This window comes from Rhineura floridana, chromosome 4, assembly GCF_030035675.1.
Source record: "Rhineura floridana isolate rRhiFlo1 chromosome 4, rRhiFlo1.hap2, whole genome shotgun sequence".
Classification (NCBI taxonomy): domain Eukaryota; kingdom Metazoa; phylum Chordata; class Lepidosauria; order Squamata; family Rhineuridae; genus Rhineura; species Rhineura floridana.
Genome location: NC_084483.1, coordinates 21390435 through 21417821, shown reverse-complemented (window position 1 = coordinate 21417821; position 27387 = coordinate 21390435). Strand labels below are relative to the sequence as shown.

The 27387-nt window shown below is 41.9% G+C and overlaps 1 protein-coding gene across 1 annotated transcript in view; it reads right to left on the bottom strand.

The window, feature by feature from the left end:
* The window catches only part of MEP1A (meprin A subunit alpha), a 54437-nt gene that overhangs the window by 4878 nt on the left and 22172 nt on the right, over positions 1 to 27387 (bottom strand). The window contains exons 5-9 of the mRNA XM_061626199.1: positions 24964 to 25139; positions 21985 to 22206; positions 21682 to 21828; positions 6205 to 6420; positions 3319 to 3792 (exon numbers count right to left, since the gene is read on the bottom strand). Of these exons, the coding sequence (XP_061482183.1) occupies positions 3319 to 3792; positions 6205 to 6420; positions 21682 to 21828; positions 21985 to 22206; positions 24964 to 25139 (1235 nt within the window). The remainder of the gene's footprint in view (positions 1 to 3318; positions 3793 to 6204; positions 6421 to 21681; positions 21829 to 21984; positions 22207 to 24963; positions 25140 to 27387) is intronic.

Below are 27387 nucleotides of genomic sequence, written 5' to 3'. Positions count from 1 at the left end.
AAGATGCCAGACCACTTCTAGAAAGGGTCATATTCCCTCCTCAGGTTCACAGGTTGGGAGGGATCTCTAATCCAGCTCCAATTACTAATGTTCAAGTTGCATATGGGGCCAGGAGTGCCTTTTTTTCAGCTCTGCTTTACTCACCTTCTGCATACTGGGAAATGAGGGCTTGGCTATGATGATACACACCCTAGTAACTGGACTGGAATACTGTAATGCTTTCTCTGTAGGATTGCCCTTGAAGAGGGCATGTATAAAGAATGGAAGGAAGGACGCATCACCAAGGAAGAGTACCGACGAGCGGCTCGGGCTTGCAGGAATAGCGTAAGGAAAGCTAAAACCCAGAATGAGCTGAGGCTGGCGAGGGAAGCGAGGAACAACAAAAAGGGTTCTTTCAGATATGTTCGAAGGAAGAGAAAGACCAAGGAAACGGTGGGACTGCTGCTCAATGAGGATGGCAAAATGTTGACAGATAACAAGGAAAAGGCAGAACTGCTCAACGCCTATTTTGCCTCCGTTTTCTCCCAAAAAGGGAACAGTGTGCAACCTTGCATCGGTAGCAATCTCAGTAAGGGGTCGGGACTGCAGTTCGAGATTGATAAGGAGATAGTCAGGAAATACCTAGTTAACCTAAATGAGTTCAAATCTCCAGGGCCTGATGAACTGCATCCCAGAGTATTGAAGGAACTTGCTGATGTACTCTCGGAACCTCTTGCCTTCATCTTTGAGAAATCCTGGAGAACGGGAGAGGTGCCGGAGGATTGGAGACGGGCAAACATCGTCCTGCTCTTTAAAAAGGGTAAAAAAGAAGATCCGGGGAATTACAGGCTGGTCAGTCTGACTTCAATACCGGGAAAGATATTAGAACGGATAATAAAAGAGTCCATTGGCAACTATCTAGATGACAATGCTGTGATTAGTAGGAGCCAGCATGGGTTTGTCAAGAAAAAATCCTGTCAAACTAATCTCATCTCTTTTTTTGATCGGGTCACTAGCTCAGTAGATGGTGGAAATGCTGTAGATGTCATCTATCTAGATTTCAGCAAAGCGTTTGCAAAGTCCCCCACAACCTTTTGATTAGCAAACTGGTCAAATGCGGACTACATGGAAATACTGTCAGGTGGATTCACAACTGGTTGGAAAACCATACTCAAAGAGTGGTCATCGGTGGCTCTGCTTCGGACTGGAAGGAGGTTTCGAGTGGAGTGCCACAGGGTTCTGTCCTGGGGCCGATACTCTTCAACATTTTTATCAATGACTTAGATGATGGGGTGGAGGGAAGCCTTATGAAGTTTGCGGATGATACGAAACTGGGAGGGATAGCTAACACAATAGAAGACAGGAATAAAATCCAAAGGGACCTGGATAGACTAGAAAATTGGGCTGAAATTAATAAAATGACATTCAATAAAGACAAATGCAGGATTCTGCATTTAGGCCACAAAAACAAAATGCACGGGTGCAGGATGGGAAATACCCGGCTTAGCAGTAGTGCGTGTGAGAAGGACCTTGGAATTGTAGTGGATCGCAATTTGAACATGACCCAGCAGTGTGATGCTGCGGCAAAAAAGGCAAATGCAGTTTTGGGATGCATAAACAGAGCTATAGTTTCCAGGTCGAGGGAAGTAATAGTCCCACTATATTCTGCATTAGTCAGGCCTCATCTGGAATACTGCATTCAGTTCTGGGCGCCTCATTTTAAGAAAGATATAGACAAGTTAGAGCGGATTCAGAAGAGGGCAACAAGGATGATAGCCGGCATGGAGAACAAGTCTTATGAGGAAAGGTTGAAGGAACTTGGCATGTTCAGTCTGGTGAAGAGAAGGCTGAGGGGTGACATGATTACACTCTTTAAGTACCTGAAGGGCTGTCACATAGAAGAGGGTACAGATTTGTTCACTGCTGCCCCAGAGGGTAGGACTAGGTCTAATGGTTTTAAGTTGCAGGAGCGTAGATTCAGATTGGACATTAGAAGGAACTTCTTGACAGTAAGGGCAGTTCGGCAATGGAACCGACTGCCTAGGGAGGTGGTGGGATCCCCTTCGCTGGATGTCTTCAAGCAGAGGCTGGACAGCTATCTGCGGGAGATGCTCTAGCTGTGGATTTCCTGCTGTGAGCAGGGGGTTGGACTCGATGGCCTACAAGGCCCCTTCCAACTCTATGATTCTATGATTCTAAGAGCATTTGGAGAATGCAGTTGGTCCGGGATGCATCAGGTAGATTGTTGACGGGCACTGGTTTAAGACATGATATGACCAGTCCTGAGGGAGCTCCAGGGATTCCAAATTAGACCACAGGCTGAATTCGAAGTGCTGGCTATGACCCTTAAACCCTAAGTGGTCTGGGACCTGGATACCTGAGCTCCTTCTGCAAGTCCCCGGGATATCAGAAACTTGGTGAGCCTTCCCTGTGGCACTACACACCAGCTCACTTTCAAAAGACCCCTGCTCACAACTTTTTAAACTAGAGCTGTCCTGTGTTCCTGTCTTGATTTAATAGTTTTATAGTTTTGTAGCTGGATAGAAACTTTCATTTATTGTTAAACTGTCATGTTGATTTTAACTTTTGCAAGCTGCTTTGGGAACACATTTGACTGGAAGGTGGGATAAAAATCAAATGAAGGAGACATCACAGAGGACAGCCATCAAGGGTGGAAGCACAACCAAGCAGGGGGTCCACTGCCAATCTCCTCAGACTCCTGTCCCTGCTCTTTCTCCTTGCTGTTACTGCCTAATCAGCTGCCCTTTCAGAGCAAGCAAATAGGGACAAGAGGAAGAGGGAGAGCGACAAAGGCAGGGGGGCATTGGGCACCTGCTTGACAGATACACTGCCACTGACCCAGGAAAGGTGTACAGCACCACCACCAACAGCACTCCTCTGGCCATGCCCACACAATGAGCAATGCTCAGCATCTGGAAACAAGGTGTGCAACCTTTGCCAACCTACTGCCTGTATTGTATATCAAATAGCTTCCAGTTGCTTCATTTCATAATATCCTTATCTGAAGATAATAATATGCCTTAAATGAAGCATTGTGCACCGATAAATTAGTTTCAGTTACACTCTTCTTTAGGTATTTATTTTTTATCACTGGTTATATTTTATTCCCCATTTCCCTGAATTGCTAATGAGTAAATTCACACTTTGGTTAGGCTGCTGAATTAACAGCACACAAGGTAAAGATTTTCGGCTTCAGCATCCCTTGGACATCGCTTATGATCCTGATGTACAACTCTGGCATTTTGCATTCTAGCTTCTCAGGGAGGTCCCTGCCCTCTTGCTTTTTCAGCTATTCCTGGTCAGGCAAAAACTACATACCTGGCAAAACCTGTTTTGCATCTGTTGTGAAGCTCCTTTCAACAGACATCCTTTCCCTGACATTGGGATGTTGGTCGAGCACAATGATGGTAACTTGCCTGTTTAGAGCTGGCCACTCAAGAACACCGTCATTTTCGCCACTGGCCAGGTGAAAAGATATGCGGGTGTAGTTTGCAAAGGCAGAACCACTGAGACCTCTGGGGTACAATCTTATACCATAGCCATAACCTTCGGGGCTATAAAATCGGGGACTCAGCATGGAGTAGTCCTCAGGGGCATTCTTAAGAATATGAGAGAAGTTATGAATAAGCCACACGGCATTGGGGCACTGGGTTTCACTCAGTGTGAGGTCATCAATGGAAATTCCTCCAGATGAATCATCGGGATTGCCTTTTAGGCCATAGAAGAGATACCTGATTTTTTTTCGACCTTTGAGCTTCACATGGGCAATTTTCCAGTTATGGTCACTGTCTCCTATGGGAAGTAAAGACAGGCATTGTGATTTCCACACTGACATATGAGAAAGATTACCCATGTTGACAGTGCTCATTAGTAATATTGTAATAAAGTATTGTAATGGCAGTATTTGTCAATAATCCAGAAGGAGAGAGGTCCCATTTAGCTCTGAATATGCCTTGCAAGAGTGAACAAAAACCTAATGTGGGTAATCAGCCTTTGCATATTATTCAGCTGGTAAATGCATTGAAAATTTATTATTGCCCTTTAAACTGTCCACTAGAGTGTGTTATGTACAAATTATTCAGCAGATTTTGGTGATATCAATTTGTTTAATAGATTTTAAAATATTAAACACATTCTTCATAAGATGAGTGTGGATGTCAGTTTTTAAAACTTAATCATAATGTCATATTAAAACATAATAATAATCCAACATCAGTATCAATAGGGGAACCAGTTAGAGATGGAGAGCTATTCACTAGATGGGCCCCAAATCAACGCTGCTGTTTAAGTGTTCAAGGGCTTATCCACATGGGAGCCTAACTTTATATTAAAGAAGCTGCTTTTACCATCGCAATAGCTTTTCAAGGTCCACATTTCTTGCTCAATGGTAGCTTCCAATCTGCTGTTTTTTAGTCACACAAGTAGGCGTTCCTCTGGAAAAGTTTAGTGCCGCTGTTTCCTTGGGACCCTGCCCCACAATATTACATGTTTAAGCCCTCTGGAGTACCGATATTGTTAATGGAGAAGGGGCGCAGGTTTTTTGTCAGTTTCATTGTTTCTTGTCAATTGCACACCTCTCCTGGTTCAGCTAGCGGGAGAGCATTGGTGTGCAATTGACACTAAACTGTATAAAATTGATTAGAGGGGGGGAGTGACTGAAAGACAAAGTAGGCAGCGGCTGCGGAGGCTTTTGTGGGCAGCAGAGATGGGGTATAAGAGAGCCTGCCCATGAAAAAAAATCAAAGCATAGTGCCTACACAGGAGCACAGTGCAGCTGAGACAGTTTCCTTTTCGCATTATCAGCGGACTGCGTTATAGTTTCTCCTTGCCTGCAACATCATGTGAAACTTGTGAATTACAAGGATACGCAAGTAGCACCAGACAGGACGAGCCCCGTCAAACACTAGAAAAGCCTCATTTGAAAAACCAAATTCCCTCCCTCTGCTCTTCTCTGTCTTCCCTGCGAGTTTGCCTCCTTCACCCAGAAAAAAACCCTCCTTACTTTAGGGAAGGCAGGGCAGCTGGCATCAAAGCAGGGCAGGAAACGAGCCCCACAATCTACAGTTACAAATTGGGAGGTGGTGTGCAAGCTCCAGCTCAAGTCAGGACAAGCTTAAAGCATGCTGTTACTACAATGACTTGGTGCTGTTCTAATCTGAGCACCCCACCCTCTCAACCCATATTTTGAATAATCCCCATATATTTTGAGCCAGTTCAAAATTATGGAGGGATGGCTTTCCAAAAACAAAATTATGCTATGACTGGCTCTCAAAAAACCAGTGAAAAACATGCACTGAAGGGAGAGAGGATTTCAGCGTAATGGTCTCATTCTTCTGAGGTTCTTCTTCTTACCCTTACCTACATCTTGGTAGACTGACACAAGAGGATCTTCTTTGATTACGTTAATAGGCAAACACTGGACTTTGACCAGAGAATTAGAGTCAATGACTTGCTTCAATTCCAGGCTAGTTTGTGAGATCCAAGGAAGGCCCATACTGCTCAGGAATACAAAAGCAATTGTAGAGTGGCTAGGGATGGGCAAATCTCTCAATTTCATTTTCTCTCAGTTTCTAATTTTTCCAGTATTTCTTTCCAATGTTAATTTTAACGACCCACATCAGCTTGTGATTTTTTTTTAAAAAAGTCCTTATGAAAATTCATTAGCTTTGTAATGTGCATTTCTCCAAATCCAAGGAAGTATTACTGCTTGAATCCAACTGTTAGTACTGATGTTAGTAATTTGTGGAAGGTTACTGAAGCAGGGACCATGCATTTTAGAACCTTGTGCATTTTAGAACCTTGAAATGTGTGTGGCAACACTGCAAAGGCTGGTGAGCTATGTTCAGTTTGGTGGGTCACACAGCTTGGGTAGATCTGATGTACACTCTCATGTGTTGAAGACTGCATAAATATCTATTTTGCTGCCAGATCCTGCCAGAGATTGCAGCTTCTCATAGATGCACATGGTGAAACAGATACTTGTACACTCTTAATATATAATGTTGCATGTTATTTTCTACATTTGCTTCCTACATGGAGGTTAATCATGTATGAGAAGCAGCTCTAAATATATGCCCGCCAAAGTCCATGGCCATTGCAGTAACTAACAAATCAGATATAAAATCTTGGTGTGTTTTGAAACCAAGGTGTGTGATGGCTACAAAAAGACACTCCAATAATATTTTTCTGGATTTCAGCATTTACCTTGAAATGTTCCAGCTTTAACCAGCCTGCGGACTTTTCCAGTGCCATCATCCTTCTTAACTTGGATGAAAAGCCTGTCCCAGAAGCTTCCTGTCATTTTAAAGAAGAACTGGAGACACTGATTCTTCCTCCTTGGGTACAGAATGCGAGATTCTAAGACAGCAGTTTCGCCTCTCTTCCCAAAACTGGTATTAAAATACATGAAGTAGCCAGCATCTGTGGAGAAGAAGCTACTGCTCCTGAAGTCATATCATGCATTTACAATCTCTTGAATCTTAATCTCTTGTCATTTTTTACTTCTTAAAAATCCTGTGAATTTTGATATAGCTGGGGTCCCACATTTTGACAAACTGAGCACTTAGGGTACTATTTCTTTCTTAAATTAACTTCTAGGAATTCCCTTTCCTAAGAGCTCTGGGTACTATGGTTCTCTGAGGAGGCTAAGGATTTCTGTTAGATTATTCTCAGTATACTTTCCAAAGTACAACCTCCAAGACTGGACTGGTATAGAATCGAAACTGAAATGCAAGTTATAAGCAGGCCTTTAAAAGTCTATTTCAACGTTCATGGTTTAAACAGTGATTTATTACAGCAGCCTTATTTGTTGGATTGTGTCTTCCTCATTTAAAAAGAAACTATGACAGCTTTTTATGTGCAACTCTTTTTATCTCCCAATGAAAATCAAGTTGACATGTTACATGTATAACTTCATCATGCTACCCATCCATTTTTATTAGGTTTCCTTGAAAATAAGTTGATCTTTGCCCTGTTACAACACAGGATCCACAGTCTATAAAAATATAGCTGATTGGGCTGCTTTGATAGCATCAACTTTCTCCAGTGGTAAGAATTCTCAGAAATCAACAGAATCTGTGAAATTATCCATAAATTATCCTCCATGATTGCTTCTTTCCACATTTAATGGGGGGAAATGGAAAATGGACTGCCTTCAAGTCAATCCCAACTTATGGTGACCCTATGAATAGGGATTTCATGGTAAGTGGTATTCAGAGGGGGTTTACTATTGCCTCCTGGCTAGGGCCTGCTCAGCTTGCCACAGCTACACAAGCCAGCCCCTTCCTTGTCCACAACTGCCACCTGGGGGGCAGCTGGGCTCCTTGGGACTATGCAGCTTGCCCACGGCTGCACAGGTGGCAGGGCATGTAACCCCTGAGCCACTCACTCACTGTGGGGGTGATCTTTAGTTGGCCCTTTTACACCCAGGAGATAATCTTTTTTTAGTGCAGTGAATTTGTTGACAATGTTAGGTATAGCCTACTATATAAAAATACCTTGCATTAAAAAAAAAAGAGTTAGGCTGTGTTCAGAAGATATTAAGTGAAGCAAATAACTTTACAGTCATTCATTTATGTAGTGCAATTTGTTCACAAGAAGAGGTTGTGATTATTCAAGTAGAGGATAAGGTGACAATGCTTTTGAAGACTCATCCTTAATTAAGACCACCACTTAGTTCAGCCAGCTACCAAAATGTATACTTTTGGAAAGCAGTGAATATTGGCAAGTTCTACATGTTTTACTTAAATTGTGTATTATTAAAGCTGCAGTCCTGAAGCCAGCTAAAGGCTATTGGATGTGACAGGAGTGCTGCTTCGCGGCAGAGAGAGAGAGAGACGCACTGCTGCTGCTGGTGTACTTGTTCTGCTGTCAGTGGGGACAAAGAACATACCAGGAACGTGCTGAGGATCCACAGAATGCTAAACCCCAGGGCTGGTTCCAAAGGATCGCAGGCCAGGAGCTTCACAGCCGCCATCTTGGTTAAGGGCAGCCACAAAACACAGCCAAGAAAGGTAGGTTAAGCGAGGGAATGGCAGGGGCTCTGACGCTCCAGCCCTGCAATCAGTGGCAGTGATCCTGCCATGAATCGTGGAAGGGGAGCACTGGGGCCTGGGGCAGGGTGTTGCCCAAGGCCCCGGCATGCCTGGGGCTTAGGGTTGCCATATTCCAGTTCCACAAATCCGGGCAGGTTAATTTGCATATTATGCAAATTATTTGCATATTATTTGCATATTGTGCAAATATTTGCATATTAATATTTGGATTGTCCAGTTGTTTTGTTTTTGTGCCTAGGAATTACCACCAAAAACTGGGGAAAGATGTGAGAAATCTTTTTTTTTAAAGCAACATTTTTAGCCTTAAATGCCTAGACTCTAGTTTCCAACACTATGGAGTATTTATTGATTGATTAAGAGAATTTATATCCTGCCCTTTTGCTGTTAAAAACAGAGCTCAGGACAGCTTACAAATATAATAAAAACAATAAAAATACACAATCAATATAAAAACATAATAAAAACACAAAATAGCAACAAACATAAAGTAAGTCAGGGCAGCAGTACGGTTAACCATATACGATATATTTCAAAGATGTGGTGGGTGGAGAAAAACAAGAAGCCAAAATGTTAGGAAAAGGAGTCTTTCACACCACATGCTCAGTTGTAAATACTGTTGCAGCAAGCTTTACAAGTTCCTCCAGTATTCCACTGGTGCAGGCACTCAGACATTCAAAGTATCTGTATGTTTCTTAGGTTTTATAAAAGCAGAGCTTTGCTTAACTCAAAATTTATTCTCCCTTTGATCAACCACATCTACACAGGTTCCACCTCCATACTCAAAATGAACTGGGCCTGGAAGTGTGCAACAACCCCACACATACCTTGCTAATTAGATTACCAATGCCAGGATGTCTGTCTTATCGACTACTCTCCTGCTCCCCCCCCCCAGGCATCATGAAAGACCCAGTCCTGGGCTCAGAAAGAAAATAAATATCTGGTCCTCTTCAAAGTATTGATAAGCCTCTTGTTTTAATTGAAATAATAATTATAAATTCTTGCTCTTAGCACTAATGGGAGTTAATTATATTGCATATGCTGCTGTTGCTTCTATGGCTGTAACGGAGTGAGGTTAAAGATAAGTGAAATGCAAATAGGAAAAAAACAACACAAAATGCAGTAACACTTTCCTAAATGTAATACCATACCAACCACCACAAGATTCCTATGAGTAAGGCAGAAAACTAAGCATCTCACAACCAGTCAGGATTCCTAACCAAAAACCAAAAATATGATAAATGAAGAAATATTTATATAAAAGCATGACTATCAAATATATTTATTATTTACACAAACTGTAAAGATATTTATAGTGCAATCCCAGGTTTATTTATTCAGAAGCAAGTCCCAGCGTATTCAGTGGGGCTTACTCAAACAGGGACAGAAACGTAACTTCAAGTGATAAGCAACTTCATTCACACAACCCAAAATTCTGAATCATGCCACTTTACGCTGTTTTGCAACTGTTTATACTTGTTTTTATGGTTATTGGATTTTAAATGGCTTTATCTCTTGTTGTGAGCTGCCTTGGTTTCCAACCCTACCTCACAAGGGTGTTGGAAAGACTCCATACACGCACACGCACACACTGCAGATGTATAAATACATACAGCCCATATAATAGTTTATTGTCAAACCAGTTGGTCATTGCAGAAAAATCAGTATTAGTTTTTAAAAAATCAGTAATACTTTCCTACAGAATAAAAACTGTAATACCTAAGTAAGCCCTGCCTACTTGCTTTAAAATAGGACTGGAGGGCACAAACACAATTCTTTTTTACATTCACTCCAAAGTCCCATTGATTTTCAGCACATTCATAACCATGTCTACTCAAAAGTAAGTCCTATTGAATTCAATGGGATTTACTCTGGGCATATGGGATTAGCATTGCTTTTACAAAAAGCAAGTATTGGGAATGTTTTCAAAACACTGCCCAAGATCTGACTCCTGCACACATGAGGAAAAAAAACTGAAATGTATATACTTACCCAATTTATGAGATTTTCAGATAAACAGGGGGTGAAACCACCATTTTGTTTTCTAGACACTGCCTAAGGTCAAGGAAACTGAAACACAATCCCTGATTGGCTGCAAATCTGAACGGGCGGGGTTAAAGCTACAAAGTGCTATACAGTACTGTTTAAAGAAAGATTTAACAGTCGGGGGGCGGCTGACGTTTTTATGTATATCTCGAGAACCGGACCACCTAGAAACTTAATTTTTTTTTAAATTAAAGCTGAGAATCCGGGCCACCTAAAGGGCTAGCCGGGCGCTGGGTGGCATGCATAGAATCCGGGTAAAACCCGGCTAACCGGGCAATATGGCAACCCTACTGGGGCTGGCCCTGCTAAGCCCCCTCATTCCCCTGACGCACACTCCAGAATGGGCCATCAATTACACTAGCCCTGAAGTTGGTGTGGTTAATTATCTCCTACTGGCTGCAATGGGAGAGGAATGGGGGGGAATGGGAGACAGGTGATTAAAGGCAACACCACCACCCCTGCACCCCATCACTGGCTAGACTTAACCTAAGGCAGTAGCTCTGTCCCAGACTATCCCATCAGCATAGAATTGTTCTTATTTACAAGTCTGAAGTTCTATGAATTCTGCACAATGGAGGAGACAGAGGGGTAAGGCGGACTCCCCATCTCCACTGCTCCCTTATTCTAGTATCATCTGATCCAGCATTGGGGGCAGCCAGAATGGAGCCCTCCTGCCAGTAGAGGCTGGTAACTTCTTGATTTGGTAGGGTGCCATTTTTAACCTGGCTGTTTTAATTACAATAGAACTTGTACAGTACTTACTGTACTTAGGAAAGTGTGCCATTATACATGTGCAGAGTGCCACTCTCCTCACTAAAAAACATCAATTATTTTCTGCAAATCAGGGGACAAGGAAGGAGTCATGTAAGAGGGTCGAAGTATGATTTTTAGACAACTTCATGTATTGATTACACCTACATAACCATTACCAAAAAAACAAAAACAAACACTTTTAAAATGTGAGGAACACTTACTTCCAGTTGCATGCAGTCTCCCTCCCCTCAAAATCAATTTACCTTTTCATTATCCAAAAACATGTTTTTCCTCTAAACTAAAAGAACAAAATATTCCAACCAATAGGAAAAGATATGATTGTTTCATTTGAGCCAGGGCACATCAGAGCACATCAGAATATATCTACAAAGTGTGGCATAGTCCTGTAAATGTGAAGTAATAACCTCTGCTCATGTGCAGAATACATCACACCATAATCAGACTGTTATGTCTGAGGTTAGGGAGAGTTTGGGGGAGCATGTGGAGTCAGTGTAATATCCAGAGAGCAATAGAGCCCTCCCCCCCTTTTAGAATCCATGATGCTTTTGCAAATTCAAAAATAATTTGAAGCTCTTCAACAAAACAACATGCAAGCCCCTGTGGAAAATATTCCCTTCAAGTTATTATAATTCAACATTAAAAAGCCTGTAATTAAGAAAAACTATATCCCCTTATCAAAAGAATTTTTACTCACCAACAACCTTCTGTGTTCACTTTTGTCAGACATATATATGATGCTCTCAACATAGCTGCTGTTCAAGGATTGACATATTTATAATAATTCTACACCTGGTCTAAAAAATGAATCCTGATAACAGTGTCACTCCAGTCTGATGCAACATCTTCACTGATACACATGGGCTTTATTTTGCCAGTACTTAATACACTGTGTGTGATGTTGAAATTTCAAAACATGACGAACTCAAAATTCATAAATACAATGTGTACAATCCCAAAGTTCCTTTTAAAGAGCCAAATTCTCTCAGACAACAGCAAGCAGTGTGCCAAACAAAGGATCACTCTCTCACACTCTCACTGTCACACACACACACTCTTACACACTCTCTCACACACACTCTCTCACACACACACACTCTCTCACACACGCACACTCTGTCTCACATTCTCTCACACACAGTCTCACACACAGTCTCTCTCTCACACACACACTCTCTCTCACTCACACACACACGCTCACACACTCTCTCACACACACTGTCTCTCTGTCTCTCTCTCACACACACAAAATCTCTCAGACACACACTCTCTCACATCCACACACACCCACCATCTGTCCAAAGCCTCCTGTTGCTACTGGAGAACATCACCGCTGGTGGTGTGGCCCACAGTGCCTTCTGTACCTGCTACCTCTTCCAGTGCAAAGCCTTTCTTACTGACCATTGTCCTTCCCACCACTGGACAGTGCTACTGACTGCAGTGCCAATGAAAAAAGTGGCCAGCTGGAAGGCAGGCAGGCAGGCATTCCTGCACTTGGGTGACCAAGCTAAAGAGTGTGGCCCAAGAGTGGAATTCCAAAGGACCACTCTACCCAGCAGAAATAGTTGAAGAGACAGCAAAATAGGTGTGTGAGATGGGGGTGGGGGGCAGGGAGTGGAAGACTGCATATACCCTGCAGGTTATCTGCATGTGCTCTTTTTCATTAAACTTTATGCCATAATAAATCTGTTTGACTTTATGGTGCTACAGTAATCTTGTTTCTGCTGCAGATTTACATATATATCCCAGAGGGTTGAGATAATGACCCTGTCTTAAATTTGGATGAATTATTTGAGATTATCTTTAACTATCATTCAGACGGTGGACTAGAGTCTTCAGAAAACAAAGTGCCTCAGAAGTGTAAAATTTAAGCCTGGTAGTTAACCAGAAGTACAGAACCACTCTCCTTATTAAATGCTTATGTTACATGCTGCATGTCTTCTACTTCGGTTTGGGCCATGATTATCAGAAACTTAGAAATAAGTCAATAAGCAGTTTTCTGACTGTAATTCCATTGAGTCAGCATAAGATAGCACAGTAATCAAATCAACTAATACAGACTTGGGGGTGCATGCGCGCGATCGCCAAAGCAACAGGGTAAACCGCAAGTTCCGCTAACCCTGATGCTGTTTTGAAAAAGCCTTGGCGCAAAAACGGAAGAAAACTCAATTAAAAATATCTACAAGATAGAGGAGCATTACCTGCAGCGATAGAATGAAAAAAAAGAAAGAAATACTCCCTCACAGCACAAATACTTTTACTGAGGACATCGTGGGTAAAAGAAATAATTGGGAAACCGCGTTTTCAAAATGGCGGTGAAAACTTCTAAAACATCAAAAAGTGAATCAATACGAATATTAACTCCTGAATTAGACCAAGACTTAATTACAGCACAACTATCTTCACAATTTGCATGTCTTCAAAGCTCTCTGCTTCAAAAATGGGATGACAGCTTTAAAATCTTGGATGAAAAAATATCTTCTTTAACAAACAAAATGGAGGATACTGCTAAAACTGCAAATGAAGCACTAGAAATAGGCATTCAACACAGAGATCTAATCAAACATATTATACTCAATCAGAGAGACATATTAAATCGTGTTGATGACGAGGAGAATCGGGGCCGTCGACAGAATCTGAGAGTGCGAGGGATTAAAGAATGGACAGATAATAAAGATATCACCCAGGTCTTAATAAATTGGTGGTCATCAATAATTCCAGAAGCAAGCATCACTGCATCTGATATAGAACGTGCTCATAGAAGCCTGGGCCCTCGACCAAAAAATGATGCCCCACCAAGAGACATTATAGTCGCATTCTATAACTTTGCAAAAAAAGAAGAGATGCTCAAAATTATGCGTAAAAAAGACCAAACTGAATTTGAAGGTAGCCCTGTACTATTTCTTCAAGACCTGAGTACAGAAACATTACGCAAACGGAAATCGTTTCGCCCTGCCACAGAAGCATTGCGAACAGCAGGCATTAAATATCGTTGGGGCTTTCCATTTGCATTGATAATAGAAACAGATGGTGTTCAACACAGAGCATCAAGCAGACAGGAATTGGTGAGTTTACTGGTGCTATTCAATCTGAATTCTCCATGGGAAGAAGAGGAATTGGAATCTGATGATCTCATCAACATGGTACTCGAGGGAGAAGATAGGAAATCCTTTCCTCAAGCTACTAAACGCAGAAGACATCAACGACATGACATATCTCTCAATTCAACCAATCCTCAGAGATCAATGAGATCAACATCCACAAGAAAGAAATATTGATCAAATGGTTGGTTATCACATGAATCAACACAAGGAAAAATTTCAAGGGAACAAGATAATATCACGCAAAAAGGCTATATCTGTGTCATCTGCAACATGCTGGGGTTAGCGGAAACATATAGATTTATTTGGTTAAAAGTTATTGTATTGTTTGGATTTACAATATATTCACAAGAGGCAAAAAGCCTCAGAAATTCGGCCAACTAACACAGGGCTGTCTCAGACAATACCTGTACGCAGGGAAAATTTTCTCTGTCTTTAGTTAGTTAGTTTAATGTTGGGGGGAGTTACATGTTACTTGGGATTTACAGAGCCGCATCTTAAATTTTTGTCAATATAAATGGTTTTCTATAGAAGTAATAGGGAGAGATTGGAGTCATGATAGAAAGCATTGGAATATACAGGTGATCAAAATAGATCAATTAAGTATAACATATGGCTGAACTTAAAGTGTTAACATTGAATGTGAGGGGCATGGGAGATGTCATCAAAAGATGAAGGGTTTCGGATTACATTAAGATTCTGCAACCTTCAATTATATTTTTACAAGAAATATACAAGCCAAAACCCAACTGTCATCTTCTTCCACATAACTATTTCGGTAAACCAATTTTACTGGTAGGAAGCAATCATTCAAGGGGAGTGGGAATCATTTTTGCTAAATCAATAGATTTCCAGGTTCAAAAACAACAAATAGATTCAGAAGGTAGATATATCTTTATTTCAGGACTATTACAAAATTGTAATTTTACACTTGCATCAATTTATTCTCCTAATACTAATCAATTCAAAATTTTATCCAGAATACTAAAAAAAACTTGAGAAGTTTGCATCAGGAGAAATCCTTATTGGTGGAGATTTAAATATGACTTGTGACCCCAAGTTAGACAGAAGTATAGGAATACCAGCATCGTCCTTAAAAAAACAATCCCCCATGCATTATCTGTTACAGAAACATGGGTTAGTAGATGCATGGCGTCATTTAAACACTGGAATCAAAGATTATACATATCATTCCCCCAGATTCAAAACTTTTTCCAGGTTAGATTACATTCTGGCCTCTCAAAATTTAATAACAAACATTACTAGGGCGGATATATATCCCAGACTGGTTTCAGATCATGCTGCAGTTGGAGCATATTTAAACACTCTTTCACATACTCCATATACTCCAATATGGAGATTTGACTCATTTCTTCTTACAGATCGATCAATTACCAAAACACTACAGAGAAATTTGAAAGAATATTTTGATATAAATAATACCCCTGAAATCACGGCTAACATTATATGGGACGCTATGAAAGCAACAATGAGAGGTTACTGTATAAATGAAATGACCAAAAAGAAACGTAATATTGAACCTATTAAAACTCAGCTAGTATTAGAAGTGAAAAAACTAGAATCTCAACACAAACAAAATAACTCTGAAACCACTCTAAAGGAATTGCAAAAGAAAAAACATGAAATAGAAGCTATAGAATCTGCAAAAATAGCTAAATCCATCTGGTACACGAAACAAAAATATTATGAATGGGGAAATAAAAATTCTAAATTACTAGCTCATGCCCTAAAATCACGGCATATAGCTACTAGAATCATGGCAATATCACATCAAGAAAAAACAACATATGATACTAAAGAAATCAATAATTGCTTTATGGATTTTTATAAGGAATTATATAATAATATACCCACCAAAACAGAAAAAATCCAAGAGTATCTTTTTGATTTTTCTCCCCCCACCCTCTCACATGCTCAGGAAAAATCCTTAAATCAAGACATAACAATAGAGGAAGTATCTGCTGCAATTACAAGACTCAAACACAATAAAGCACCCGGGCCAGATGGATTTAATAGCACATTCTATAAAGCTTTTAAAGAAATACTAGTCCCACATTTAACCCAATTATTTAATTACATCGGGACAGAAGGAAACATTCCAGACACTTGGAAGACTTCCCGTATAATTGTCATTCTCAAACCAAATAAAGACAAATTGAAAGTAGAATCGTATCGACCAATAAATCTTCTCAATCAGGATCAAAAACTATTCACATCCATAATTGCAAATAGACTTAATTCGATGGTAGCTGATTTGGTTCACATAGATCAAACAGGATTTATTACAGGTAGACACATCTCAGATCCCATCAGAAGACTACTCAACATCATATTTCATGCTAAATATAAAAAAAAATCACTAGGTATTTTATCTAGATAGTAATAATAATAATAAAATAAAATTTTATTTCTGGGTCGCCTATCTGGCCGGGTCAGCGGCCACTCTAGGCAACGTACAATTTAAAAATCTAAATACAACAATAAAATACAACATAGAAACCAAAACTTCAATCTAAAATTAATCTAAACCATCTACAGCTGTAGCAAAATAAAATTAATCTACTCCCAGAATCTTGTAGGCCTGCCTGAATAGCCAGGTCTTCAAGGCTCGCCGAAAACTTGGCAGGGAGGGGGCATGGCGGAGATCATAGGGCAAAGAATTCCAGAGGGTGGGGGCCACAATCAAAAATGCCCTCTCTCTGGTCCGCACCAGCCTAGCTGTTTTAACTGGTGGGACCGAGAGAAGGTCTTGAGTGGCTGATCTCGTTAGGCGGCATATTTGGTGATGTGGGAGGCGCTCCTTTAGATGAACTGGGCCAATACTGTATAGGGCTTTAAAGGTTAATACCAACACCTTGAATTGGGCCCGGTAAACAACTGGTAACCAGTGTAGATCTTCTAACACCGGAGTGATATGATCACGGCGGCAGCTGTTCTTAATCAACCGTGCCGCCGCATTCTGTACCAGCTGTAATTTCCAGACCGTTTTCAAGGGTAACCCAACGTAGAGCGCATTACAGTAGTCTAAGCGAGAGGAGACCAGGGCATGTACCACTTGTGGGAGAAGATGGACAGGAAGGTAGGGTCGCATCCTCTGTATTACATGTAATTGATACCAAGCTGCCCGGCTGACTGCCAAAACCTGAGCCTCCATGGACAGCTGGGAGTCAAGAATGACCCCGAGGCTACAGACCTGGTCCTTCAGGGGCAATCTCACCCCATTAAGCACCAGGTCTACATCTCCTAACCTTCCCTTGTCACCCATGAGCAGCACCTCGGTCTTGTCAGGATTTAGCTTCTCTAGTGAGGACTTGAACGAGAGATAGAGCTGGGTGTCATCTGCATATTGGTGACACCGCAGCCCAAATCTCCTGATGATGGCTCCCAGCGGCTTTACATAGATGTTAAATAGCATGGGGGAGAGGATAGAACCCTGTGGCACACCACAATTGAGAGGCCAAGGGTCTGAAACCTCATCCCCCAATGCTACCCGTTGATGCCTGTCTGAGAGATAGGAACAGAACCACCGTAGAACAGTGCCCCCTATTCCCATTCCCTCCAGGCGATCCATGAGGATACCGTGGTCGACGGTATCGAAAGCCGCTGAGAGATCCAGGAGGACGAGGAATGCATATTCTCCCCTATCCAACGCCCTCCTTAAATCATCCACCAGTGCGACCAAGGCTGTTTCAGTTCCATGTCCAGTCCTGAAGCCCGATCGGAACGGATCTAAGTAATCTGCTTCCTCCAAGTGTGTCTGTAATTGTTTGGCCACCACTCGCTCGATCACCTTGCCCAAGAATGGTAAATTAGAGACTGGGCGAAAGTTGTTCAACACTTGGGGATCCAAGGAGGGCTTTTTCAGAAGGAAGCATTCACCACTGCCATGATCCCTTCGCTCAGTTTCTCTTTACAGCTCATAATGAGCCATGTAGGGCAAGGATCAAGCAAACAAGTGGTCGGCCTTACAGTAGAGAGCACCTTGTCCACTTCCTCAGAGGGAAGAGGCTGAAACCGATCCCACCTGACTAGATTGCAACTGGCCGACTCTGGCCCACTTCCTGTATCCACGGCATACGGAATCGCGCTCTTCAGGCGCTCAATTTTATCAGCAAAGTGTTTAGCAAATGCGTCACAGGAGGCTTTAGAATGTTCCAAGGGTTCCTGCGCAACTGGACCGACCAGGCTTTGGACCACTTGGAACAACCTCCTGGGACAACACTCTGCGGATGCAATAGAGGCAGCAAAGAAATCCCTCTTTGCTGCCTTTGTTGCCACTTGGTAGGCCGCTATTGCTGCTCTAACCAGTGTCCGATCGTCCTCAGAGCACGATTTCCGCCACCGGCGCTCTAGTCGTCTCACCTCCTGTCTCAGACCCCGCAACCGAGGTGTATACCAGACTGCAATCTGAGTTCTATTCAGGGGGAGAGGACGTTTCGGAGCCACCCGGTCTATTGCCCCGGTGATCTCCCTATTCTACTCTGTCACCAGGGTTTCGACCGGGCGACCTTCAGGCAACTCCAAATTCCCCAGCGTATTCATCCCTTAGGCTCCATCATGCGTCTGGGACGGACCATCCTAATAGGTCCCTGTCCCCTGAGGAGGGTGTGCTGCATTGAGAAGTCCATGTTTACCAGATAGTGATCTGACCATAACACGGGGTTAAGAGAAACAGCCCCCATCTTCAGAGCATTCCCTCCCCCTCCCGAGACAAACACAAGGTCAAGAGCATGACCGGCTACATGGGTGGGCTCAGTATTACTAAGGTGCAGTTCCCAGGAAGTCATGGTTTCCATGAAATCCCGAGGAGCTCCTATGAGAGCCGCCTCGGCATGCAGGTTAAAATCCCCCAAAACCAATAGGCTGGGGGAAAGGACCCGCACGCCCGAGACAACCTCGAACACCTCGGTCAGGGAGTCTGCTGTGCAGCGGGGTGGGCGGTACACAAGCAGAATCCCTAAACTGCCCTTTGGGCCCAACCTCCAGTACATGCAGTCAACAAACTTGGTCTCGTGGAGAGGTGGTCTGGCAAAAATCAGAGACTTCCGATAAATAACTGCCACTCCCCCTCCCCACCTACCAACCCTTGGCTGCTGCACGTACTGCAAACCGGCTGGACACATGGCCTCAAGTACAGGAGCTGAGGCCTCATCCAGCCAGGTTTCCGTGATGCACATCAGGTCTGCATTCTCATCCATGATCATATTTACAAGGCCTTTGATTGTCTGAATTGGAATAATTTAAAAAAGGTACTAGATAAATATCATCTAGGAGAAAGAGTATTAACTATGATAAACCATCTATATGACACAACTACTGCAGTGATACACACTAACAACTTGGATTCCAACTCTATACCAATACAAAGGGGCACAAAACAAGGATGTCCTTTATCCCCACTATTATTTGCCTTTTCCTTAGAACTGCTAGCCATGAAACTACGCTCACATGTTCAAATAAAAGGTTATCAAACTAATATAAATGAGGAAGAACATTTACTAAATTTATATGCAGATGATATGACACTAATGCTGGGGAATCCATCACAATCAGCTCCATTACTTAAATCAATGCTAGAAACATTTTCAGAAATATCTGGACTTAAGGTTAACTTTAACAAATCTTCCATAATGTTTTTGCATGTTGGTCCACAGGACCAATTGATGATTCATAAAACATTAGGAGTTAACATATGTAATTCTGCTTTTAGATATTTGGGGATTTTAATCCCTAAAAATATCTCAAAATTATTTCATATTAATTATCGCCCTCTAATAAAGAAAATGAAGATAGATTTAAATAAATGGAAAAAAATTAATTTCACCACATTAGGTCGGATAGCGGCCATACGAATGAAAATAATACCCAGATTCCTTTATTTGTTTCAGGTGCTTCCCCTTCTTATTACTCATAACACTATTCGTATATGGCAGAATGTAATAAATAACTTCATATTTCAAAACAAAAGACCACGACTAGCACTAACCTCTTTTTACACTCAGACAACTTCAGGGGAATGGGGACGTCCAAATTTATATTTATATTACATAGCATTCCAAATACGTCAACTTAGTTTCATGATAATGAGATCAAAAAAGACTTGGATTAGACTGGAGGAATCTACGGATGTCTTCAAGCAGAGGCTGGACAGCTATCTGCGGGAGATGCTCTAGCTGTGGATTTCTTGCTGTGAGCAGGGGGTTGGACTCAATGGCCTACAAGGCCCCTTCCAACTCTATGATTCTATGTTATCTAATAGTAAGCTATGGAATTTACCTTTCCTACCAATTCGTCATACTTGGCTTAAAAATATTAATAACCCATTCACAAAGTCTACCTTCACTATTTGGAAACATTGGCAAATGAAACTATCCCCGATATATTCCCCTTTGACTCCCCTGCAAGTCTATCCGAATGCAGGAGATGATTTTCTGAAAAAATATATGGAAATAGGGGGAAAGAAAAAATACTTCAGACTTGGAGATTTCTTTCCACAAGGCAAACCAATCACTATCCAACAACTAAAAATAGATATTCCTTCATGGAATTTAGACTGGCTACATACACACCAATTGAATTCTATACTAAAAGACCCTCAAATTAAAACATATGCTACAAAAGATACTACACAATTTGAAAAAGTTTTGTTGGAAAATGGTCATGATGGAAAAGGATTGGTATCTAAAATGTATAAAATATTACTGGAAAATGACATGGGAAATCTTACAGGATTAAAAAAATCAATGGGAAAGAGATCTGGGTTATCAATTGGAGATATCTGATTGGTCCTCAATATTTGTATCTCAATACAATAAAACTGTTTCAGCCATGCACAAAGAGACTACTTTGAAAACGTTGCATAGATGGTACTCCACACCAGTTCAACTCTCACATATTTCTTCTTCAATATCCCCCCTATGTTGGAGGGGTTGTAACGAAAAAGGAACATACTTTCATCTATGGTGGACTTGCTCAAGGATCAATGGATTTTGGATTTCAATTCAAGATGAACTCAACAAAATTACGAAAGAAACAATACATTTAACACCAGAATTATTCTTATTATCTTTATTCAAAGGTGAAAATAATACACTAAAATCAAAACATCTAATTTCCAAATTATTATTGGCAGCAAGAATAACGATATTACAACACTGGAAGCATCTAGATGAATTGAACTTGCAGATCTGGTACAGCAAAATCTGGACAATGGCAATACTGGACAAAATCACATTACACCTTCGATTTATGAGAGGTGCTGCTAAACCAGAAACATTTATGTCAATATGGTGGAGATTTATCGACTTCACTTCACAACAAGATCTACACAAACAACTTTCCCCATCAGCAAAAGCTATTTGGTTTTCCTGAGCAATTAATTAATTCCTTATAATTTTATATCTCTTAATTATGATTATGTTATGCTAAATATTCAAGCTTCAAAACACTCACTTGTATATTAATACTTACCTTTTTATTTCTACAGCTTTGCATGTACACTAAATCAATTCATAAATAATGGCTCTAGGGAGCGGGGAGGGGATTAGGGTTACTTTTATATTGTTATATTATTTATGTTAAATTTTTGTATAATAATAATAAATCAATAAAAAGAAAAAAACTAATACAGACTTGGTTACACAAAAGAATAATGGGAATGGATAAGCTATGCATGCTTGTGTTTAGTTTACCTTTGCACTGTCCAGTGAGGCTGTGATCTCGTTCTACAGGGTCACTTTTCTTATGAATCCAGCTGGTATCACCTCTTGTTTTCTGAACCAGGCCACATATATCAGCTGATTCAAAATCACATTGATCCAAAAGGGTGATAGATGTTGCTGGGGTGGGGAAGACAGTATACAATATAAAGGAAATATTAGAAGACTAAATAGCAGTACTTCTCCCACTTCTTATTAATAAAGTCAATTTATTCAAAATTGATCTATTAGTTTCCACTCTGCAAACTCAACTTCACTGTCTCATTATGGACTTACTGCAGTTGTACATATGATTGAGTCTTTCTAGGTCAGCAGTGCTGAAATCCAAGCGCTGGCCAATAATGTCATTAAATTCCGGTATTTTTGTAGTAATTGTTTTTAAACTTTTATTGTTACTAAATGAAGATGGGCCATAATGCATGATGGACTCATAATCATAGGGAGTATTCAAGTCTGTGAGATGGTAGTTGTCCATTTTCTTAAAGTTGTGCTTTTGATCTGTATGAGGAATAAACACACACGGTTACTTCCTAGAAGTGCTCACTAAGAGATTGCAATCCATATACTATAGCATTAACTTGATTGTGGACCAAGATGCCATTATTTCATTAGGCGGGCCACGAATACAAACTTATCTTATGAGTTTGGAGAGTCATCCTATAAACAAATATATGTAAAAAATTATTATCTCAACTAGGGGTGGGATCTGATGATTACTCCTGATCTGATTACATTCCATTAAACTGGCAGGCAATCCTTTCCTGTGTATGATCGTTTTCCACTATCTCTTGCTGTTAGCGATCCTTTCTTTTCCATTAAAAAACATTTTCAATGTTATTTCTAGCAAAGGAAAATAGCTTTCCCTCTGACCAGTGCCTCCACCACATCCCCCCTTCACCTCCTCCCAAATTGTATTAGATCTTTCTACCCACCCAAGCCAAGGGAAAATGCAACAGAACGCCTGTTTCAAGTTAGCAAAGTAAAGACCCAGACTGGTAAGTTTCATGACTGTCGAGCCTCCGCTCTCTCTCGAGGAGCAGGGAGGGGGAAGGCATGAATTGCAGGCGCCTCCACGGCCAGAAGGCGCGGAAGGTCCAGCTGTTGTTGTGTCTTTTCCAGCCTGGGAGGAAAGGAGTGTGTTAGATGCTCCGCCAATTCCCACAGGTGAACCCTCCCCCTTTCAGGATAGTGCTCAGCCTCCAAACGCCCTCTCGGAGCTGTTAGGGGAGGATTCCAAAAGAGCAGTAACTCCTCCTTTGCCAAGCGGTGAAAGAGCCATAACTCCCCCTTTGTCCACCTGTAACTTAGAGATGTCTGAGGCTTCCCCGCCTTCTACTTCCCTGTCTGTTGATAAGGACTCTGTTTTGTCAGACGAGCCCTTGGAAGTTTGCTCCCCTTCACCTCGCTCTCGACAGCAGGAAAAGCATACTGGTCAGAGGGCGGGGGTACGAAGGAGTGAGAGATTGCGCTCCAAAACTTCCCCTATATAAGTCTGCTGAGTTGGGAGGGGGGTGTTGCGTCAACTCTCTTTTACGTTGCAAAGCAGGTCTAAAGTGTTGTTAGGGAATTATAGTGAGTTATTGTAGGAACTCTATGAAGCGCACTGTTTTTGATGTATCCATTACTCTAATAAAACAAGATTTACTTGCACCAGCGTCTCAGCCTCTTGGGTCCGACTCTGGACGGGACAATGACAGAGTAACAAAACAATACACTTTACAGAGCACACACACACACACAGATCTGGCTGCTTTGAGGGAGAGAAGCTGAACTCCTCTCCCTCTGGTCCCCTAATTTTACAACCCCCCTTCTCTTCAGCCAAACATGCCAAAGTGCCAAAATAAAAGTCCTCAGCAGCTTTTATTTTGGCACTTTGACATGTTTACCTCAGGACTCCCCCCCATCACATGTTCAGCAGGATGGAGAGACTTTGCCTGTTGCTTGATTGGCTGCACCCTATGGGATGGTTGTGTAAGAGAGGGGAACACGGAGAGGAAGCCTACTGGATCTGCTACCAGTTGTTTCACAGGAGAGGCTTTGCATTTGTGTGTCTTCCCCCCTTTAATATTTTGATCCTGAAAGCTCCAGAAGTCAGCTCAGTCTACTTTGTCCAAGATCAATGCCACATTAGACTTCTAGATCTTGCTGCTGGACCCTCCCCCTTTTTCCTTTTCAGCCCAAACAAACTTAAGTACAATTCTCCAGTTGTGTGAGTTTTGGTTCCAGTTAACTGAGAATTTTTTGGCCATTATTGGCTAGAGCCAATAATGTTCTCTCTCTCTCTCTCTCTCTCTCTCTCTCTCTCTCTGCTTTCTGTGATTATTTGGGAAAGGAGGAGTCCTGTTTAAAAACAAATTCCTACCAATCCTTGCTTGATCCTTGTAATAAAAGCAACATTCCCCAAAAACAAAGGACAATAATTCAGTGATTCCATCTCCTGCTCGTAACCACCTCCTTCTCGTTTCACTGCAGGCCTCCCTTAGAGATGTTTCAAGTCAAAAGCAATAAGGAATAGGAAAGGAAATGCAATGACAGCAGCAGCAACGGGTTTTTTTGGGGGGGGCTGGATTCCTTTTCACAATTTAAAGTTGAAAACTGACTGCAGGAGGGGGGTGTTTTTGCAGGGAAAGAATGGACTGGGACAAACTCAGTTATTCCAGTGCAAGTCAGCTTCATGTTAGCAAAGCAAAGAAGCAGACAGGGTTATCAGCTTCGTTAGCAAAAAAATTCCAGTTTCGAGAAAAGCCAGGGAAGCTGGCAGCACTCTGGATTGGTTCACACAGATGGTAAACATGAGGAATATGGGGAAATCTGGTAACAAACTCAAATTTAGGGGAATCCTCTCCCATCCCTAATCTCAACTACCAAATACAATATGTATTTGTGCTTCTTTGTATTGTGGCTCAATGAACATTTCAATTGTTCTAAGTTTGGAATTACATTTTCATTACAAAAAGGAAAAATATATATCACTGGAAGAAAAATCAGTCACCACCGCCAATCTAGTGTCCAAAGTATGCATCTTTACCATATTTAACCTTGTATGCAGAGCTTGGAAAAGTTACTTTTTTGAACTACAACTCCCATCAGCCCAATCCAGTGGCCATGCTGGCTGGGGCTGATGGGAGTTGTAGTTCAAAAAAGTAACTTTTCCAAGCTCTGCTTGTACGTGCATGTTGAATTTAATGTCTTCAGGAGAAATAAGGTAACTGTAATGTCTATATTCCAGATCCTTTCAGAAGACTGAAAACCAACCTGGACGCACATGATCCCACCATATCTTAACATAATCATCTCGGTCTGTCCTTGTCTGCTCATGGACACGGCCAAGAGCATGTAAGATTTCATGTGATACAATGCCTTTGAAATCACACCCTTCGCCAACAGAAAGGTTTTGGCCTTGCTTTGCATCTCCAATTTTAGACCAGCATCTGAAAAACACAAAAGAAAAATAATGGTGCTCAGCAGGCATAAATTAGTGGTTACCAGCAATATCAAATAGCATATCACTTCATTTGAATTACTTTCAAATAAATAATTCTGATTAATGTAAAAAAGAAAAAGAGAGATCCTCATTAAAATTCTCCAGCATTTTAGTGTAAATTTCTCCTAATAAAAACATATTTGTAGGGACTTTTGACTAATGTACACATTTTTGCAAGCCATTTCTCATTATATAATTCATTTTTGCATGCCATATATCATTTTTATGAACTTTTTCTCCTACTATATGCATTTTTGTAAACATTGGTTGGTTGGTGACCCGCATCGCAAAATCCAAGTGCAAATTTAGAAGGATTGCTGTGTTTTGGTTCTCATATTGTTTTGGAAAGTGCAAAATTGATACATTTGGCTTGAAATGCGAACGGAAAAAATTCTCACCCAGTTTTTTCAGTTCTATCATTCATTGGGAAATCTTAAAGATCTCACTAAAGGAGCATTCAGAAACTAGGTGGTCTTCAAATGCAAAAGCAATTGAAGCGTTGCATAAGTAGCTTCCAGAAGTTAATCAAAAAGTTAATTAATTGAAGCAGCTCTGAGCAGTTTTCAGAATTTGTTTCCACATTATCCAAGTGGTTCCAGATTTGTTAATCAGCTTTTGAAAGCAAAAGAGGTATCTGGGAATCAAGCAGCAAAAATGTTTTGCAGTCTCACATTCACATTGCAAGAAATACATGATATTCATTTTAAAGTGATCTTACATAACACTACTCAACTAGGGTTGCCAGGTCTCCGGCTTTCTGCCGGAGTCTCCGGCAAAAGGGGGCCGTCTCCGGCCTCCGGCAATACTTTATTTAAAAAGGTGGATCTCCGGTTTTTCTTTTTTCAATTAATTTTTATTCATATTTTCAAAACCAAAACAATACAAAAAGAAAAAAAAACACAAATCAATAACTAATACAATAAAAAAATAAAAATAAAAATATTGACTTCCGATTTGTCGTAGTTCAGCTATAAATCTATAATATATAACAAGCCTGCCTCTTAATAGATTATAAAATCACCTTCCTCCAGCGGTTATCTTAATTGGTTTCAAATCTCATTAACATCATATCATTTCATTCTTCCACAAAAAGTCAAAGAGAAGTTTCCAATCTTTGAGATATATGTCCATCAATTTTTTTTCTAAATAAACATGTCAATTAATCCAACTCATCAAGTCTACTAAGTCCAGTAATTTCAAATCACTCTTCTTCCATTATCCATATTGGTTCCATCTTCCATCTTCCATCTTTGCGCACCCAATAATCTTGCTGTCATAGTCATATAATAAAAGTCTGATAGGAATTTCCTTTATCACAGATATTTTCTTGCCATCAATTCCGAACGTATCGCTGAAGTATTGTTGCAAAGCCGCATCTCTGTTCCTCTTTTTTACATTTCCTATTGCAAAAAGGATCTCCGGTTTTTCATTGGCCCCCTCAGCCACGCATGCGTGATTGACGCACGCATACGTTGGGCTGTGGAGGGCTGCCTTCCCGGCATTCCCGCCCTTTGTCAGGCAGGCTCAGGCAGGCCGCTGCCGAGACGGGGGCCACGCGGCCTGTCAGTCTCAGCAGGAGCCGTGGAGGGCAGGCTGGGCCGGCTCCTTCTTAGCCCCGGAGCCGGTTCTCCTGCTCTGGAAAGGGCGGCCGGCGGCTTCACCCCTCCTGCTGTGGGCACCGCTGGGCGGCAGCGGCCGCGATGGGGCTCGCTCAGCAGTCTCGGGCTGGGGGGCCATCGCAGCCACTGCCGCCCAGCGGCGCCCACAGCAGGAGGGGTGAAGCCGCCGGCCGTCCTTCTTGGAGCAGGGGAACCAGCTCCGGGGCTAAGAAGGAGCCGGCCCGGCCTGCCCTCCATGGCTCCGCCTGTCAGCCTCAGCAGAAGCCGTGGAGGGCAGTCCGGGCCGGCTCCTTCTTAGCCCCGGAGCCGGTTCTCCTGCTCTGGAAAGGGCAGCCAGCGGCTTCACCCCTCCTGCTGTGGGCGCCGCTGGGCGGCAGCAGCCGCGATGGGGCTCGCTCAGCAGTCTCGGGCTGGGGGGGGCATTGTGGCCGCTGCCGCCCAGCGGCACCCACAGCAGGAGGGGTGAAGCCGCCAGCCGTCCTTCTTGGAGCAGGGGGAGGGGAACCAGCTTGAGTCCGGGGCTAAGAAGGAGCCTGCCCGGCCTGCCCTCCACGGCTCCGCCTGTCAGCCTCAGCA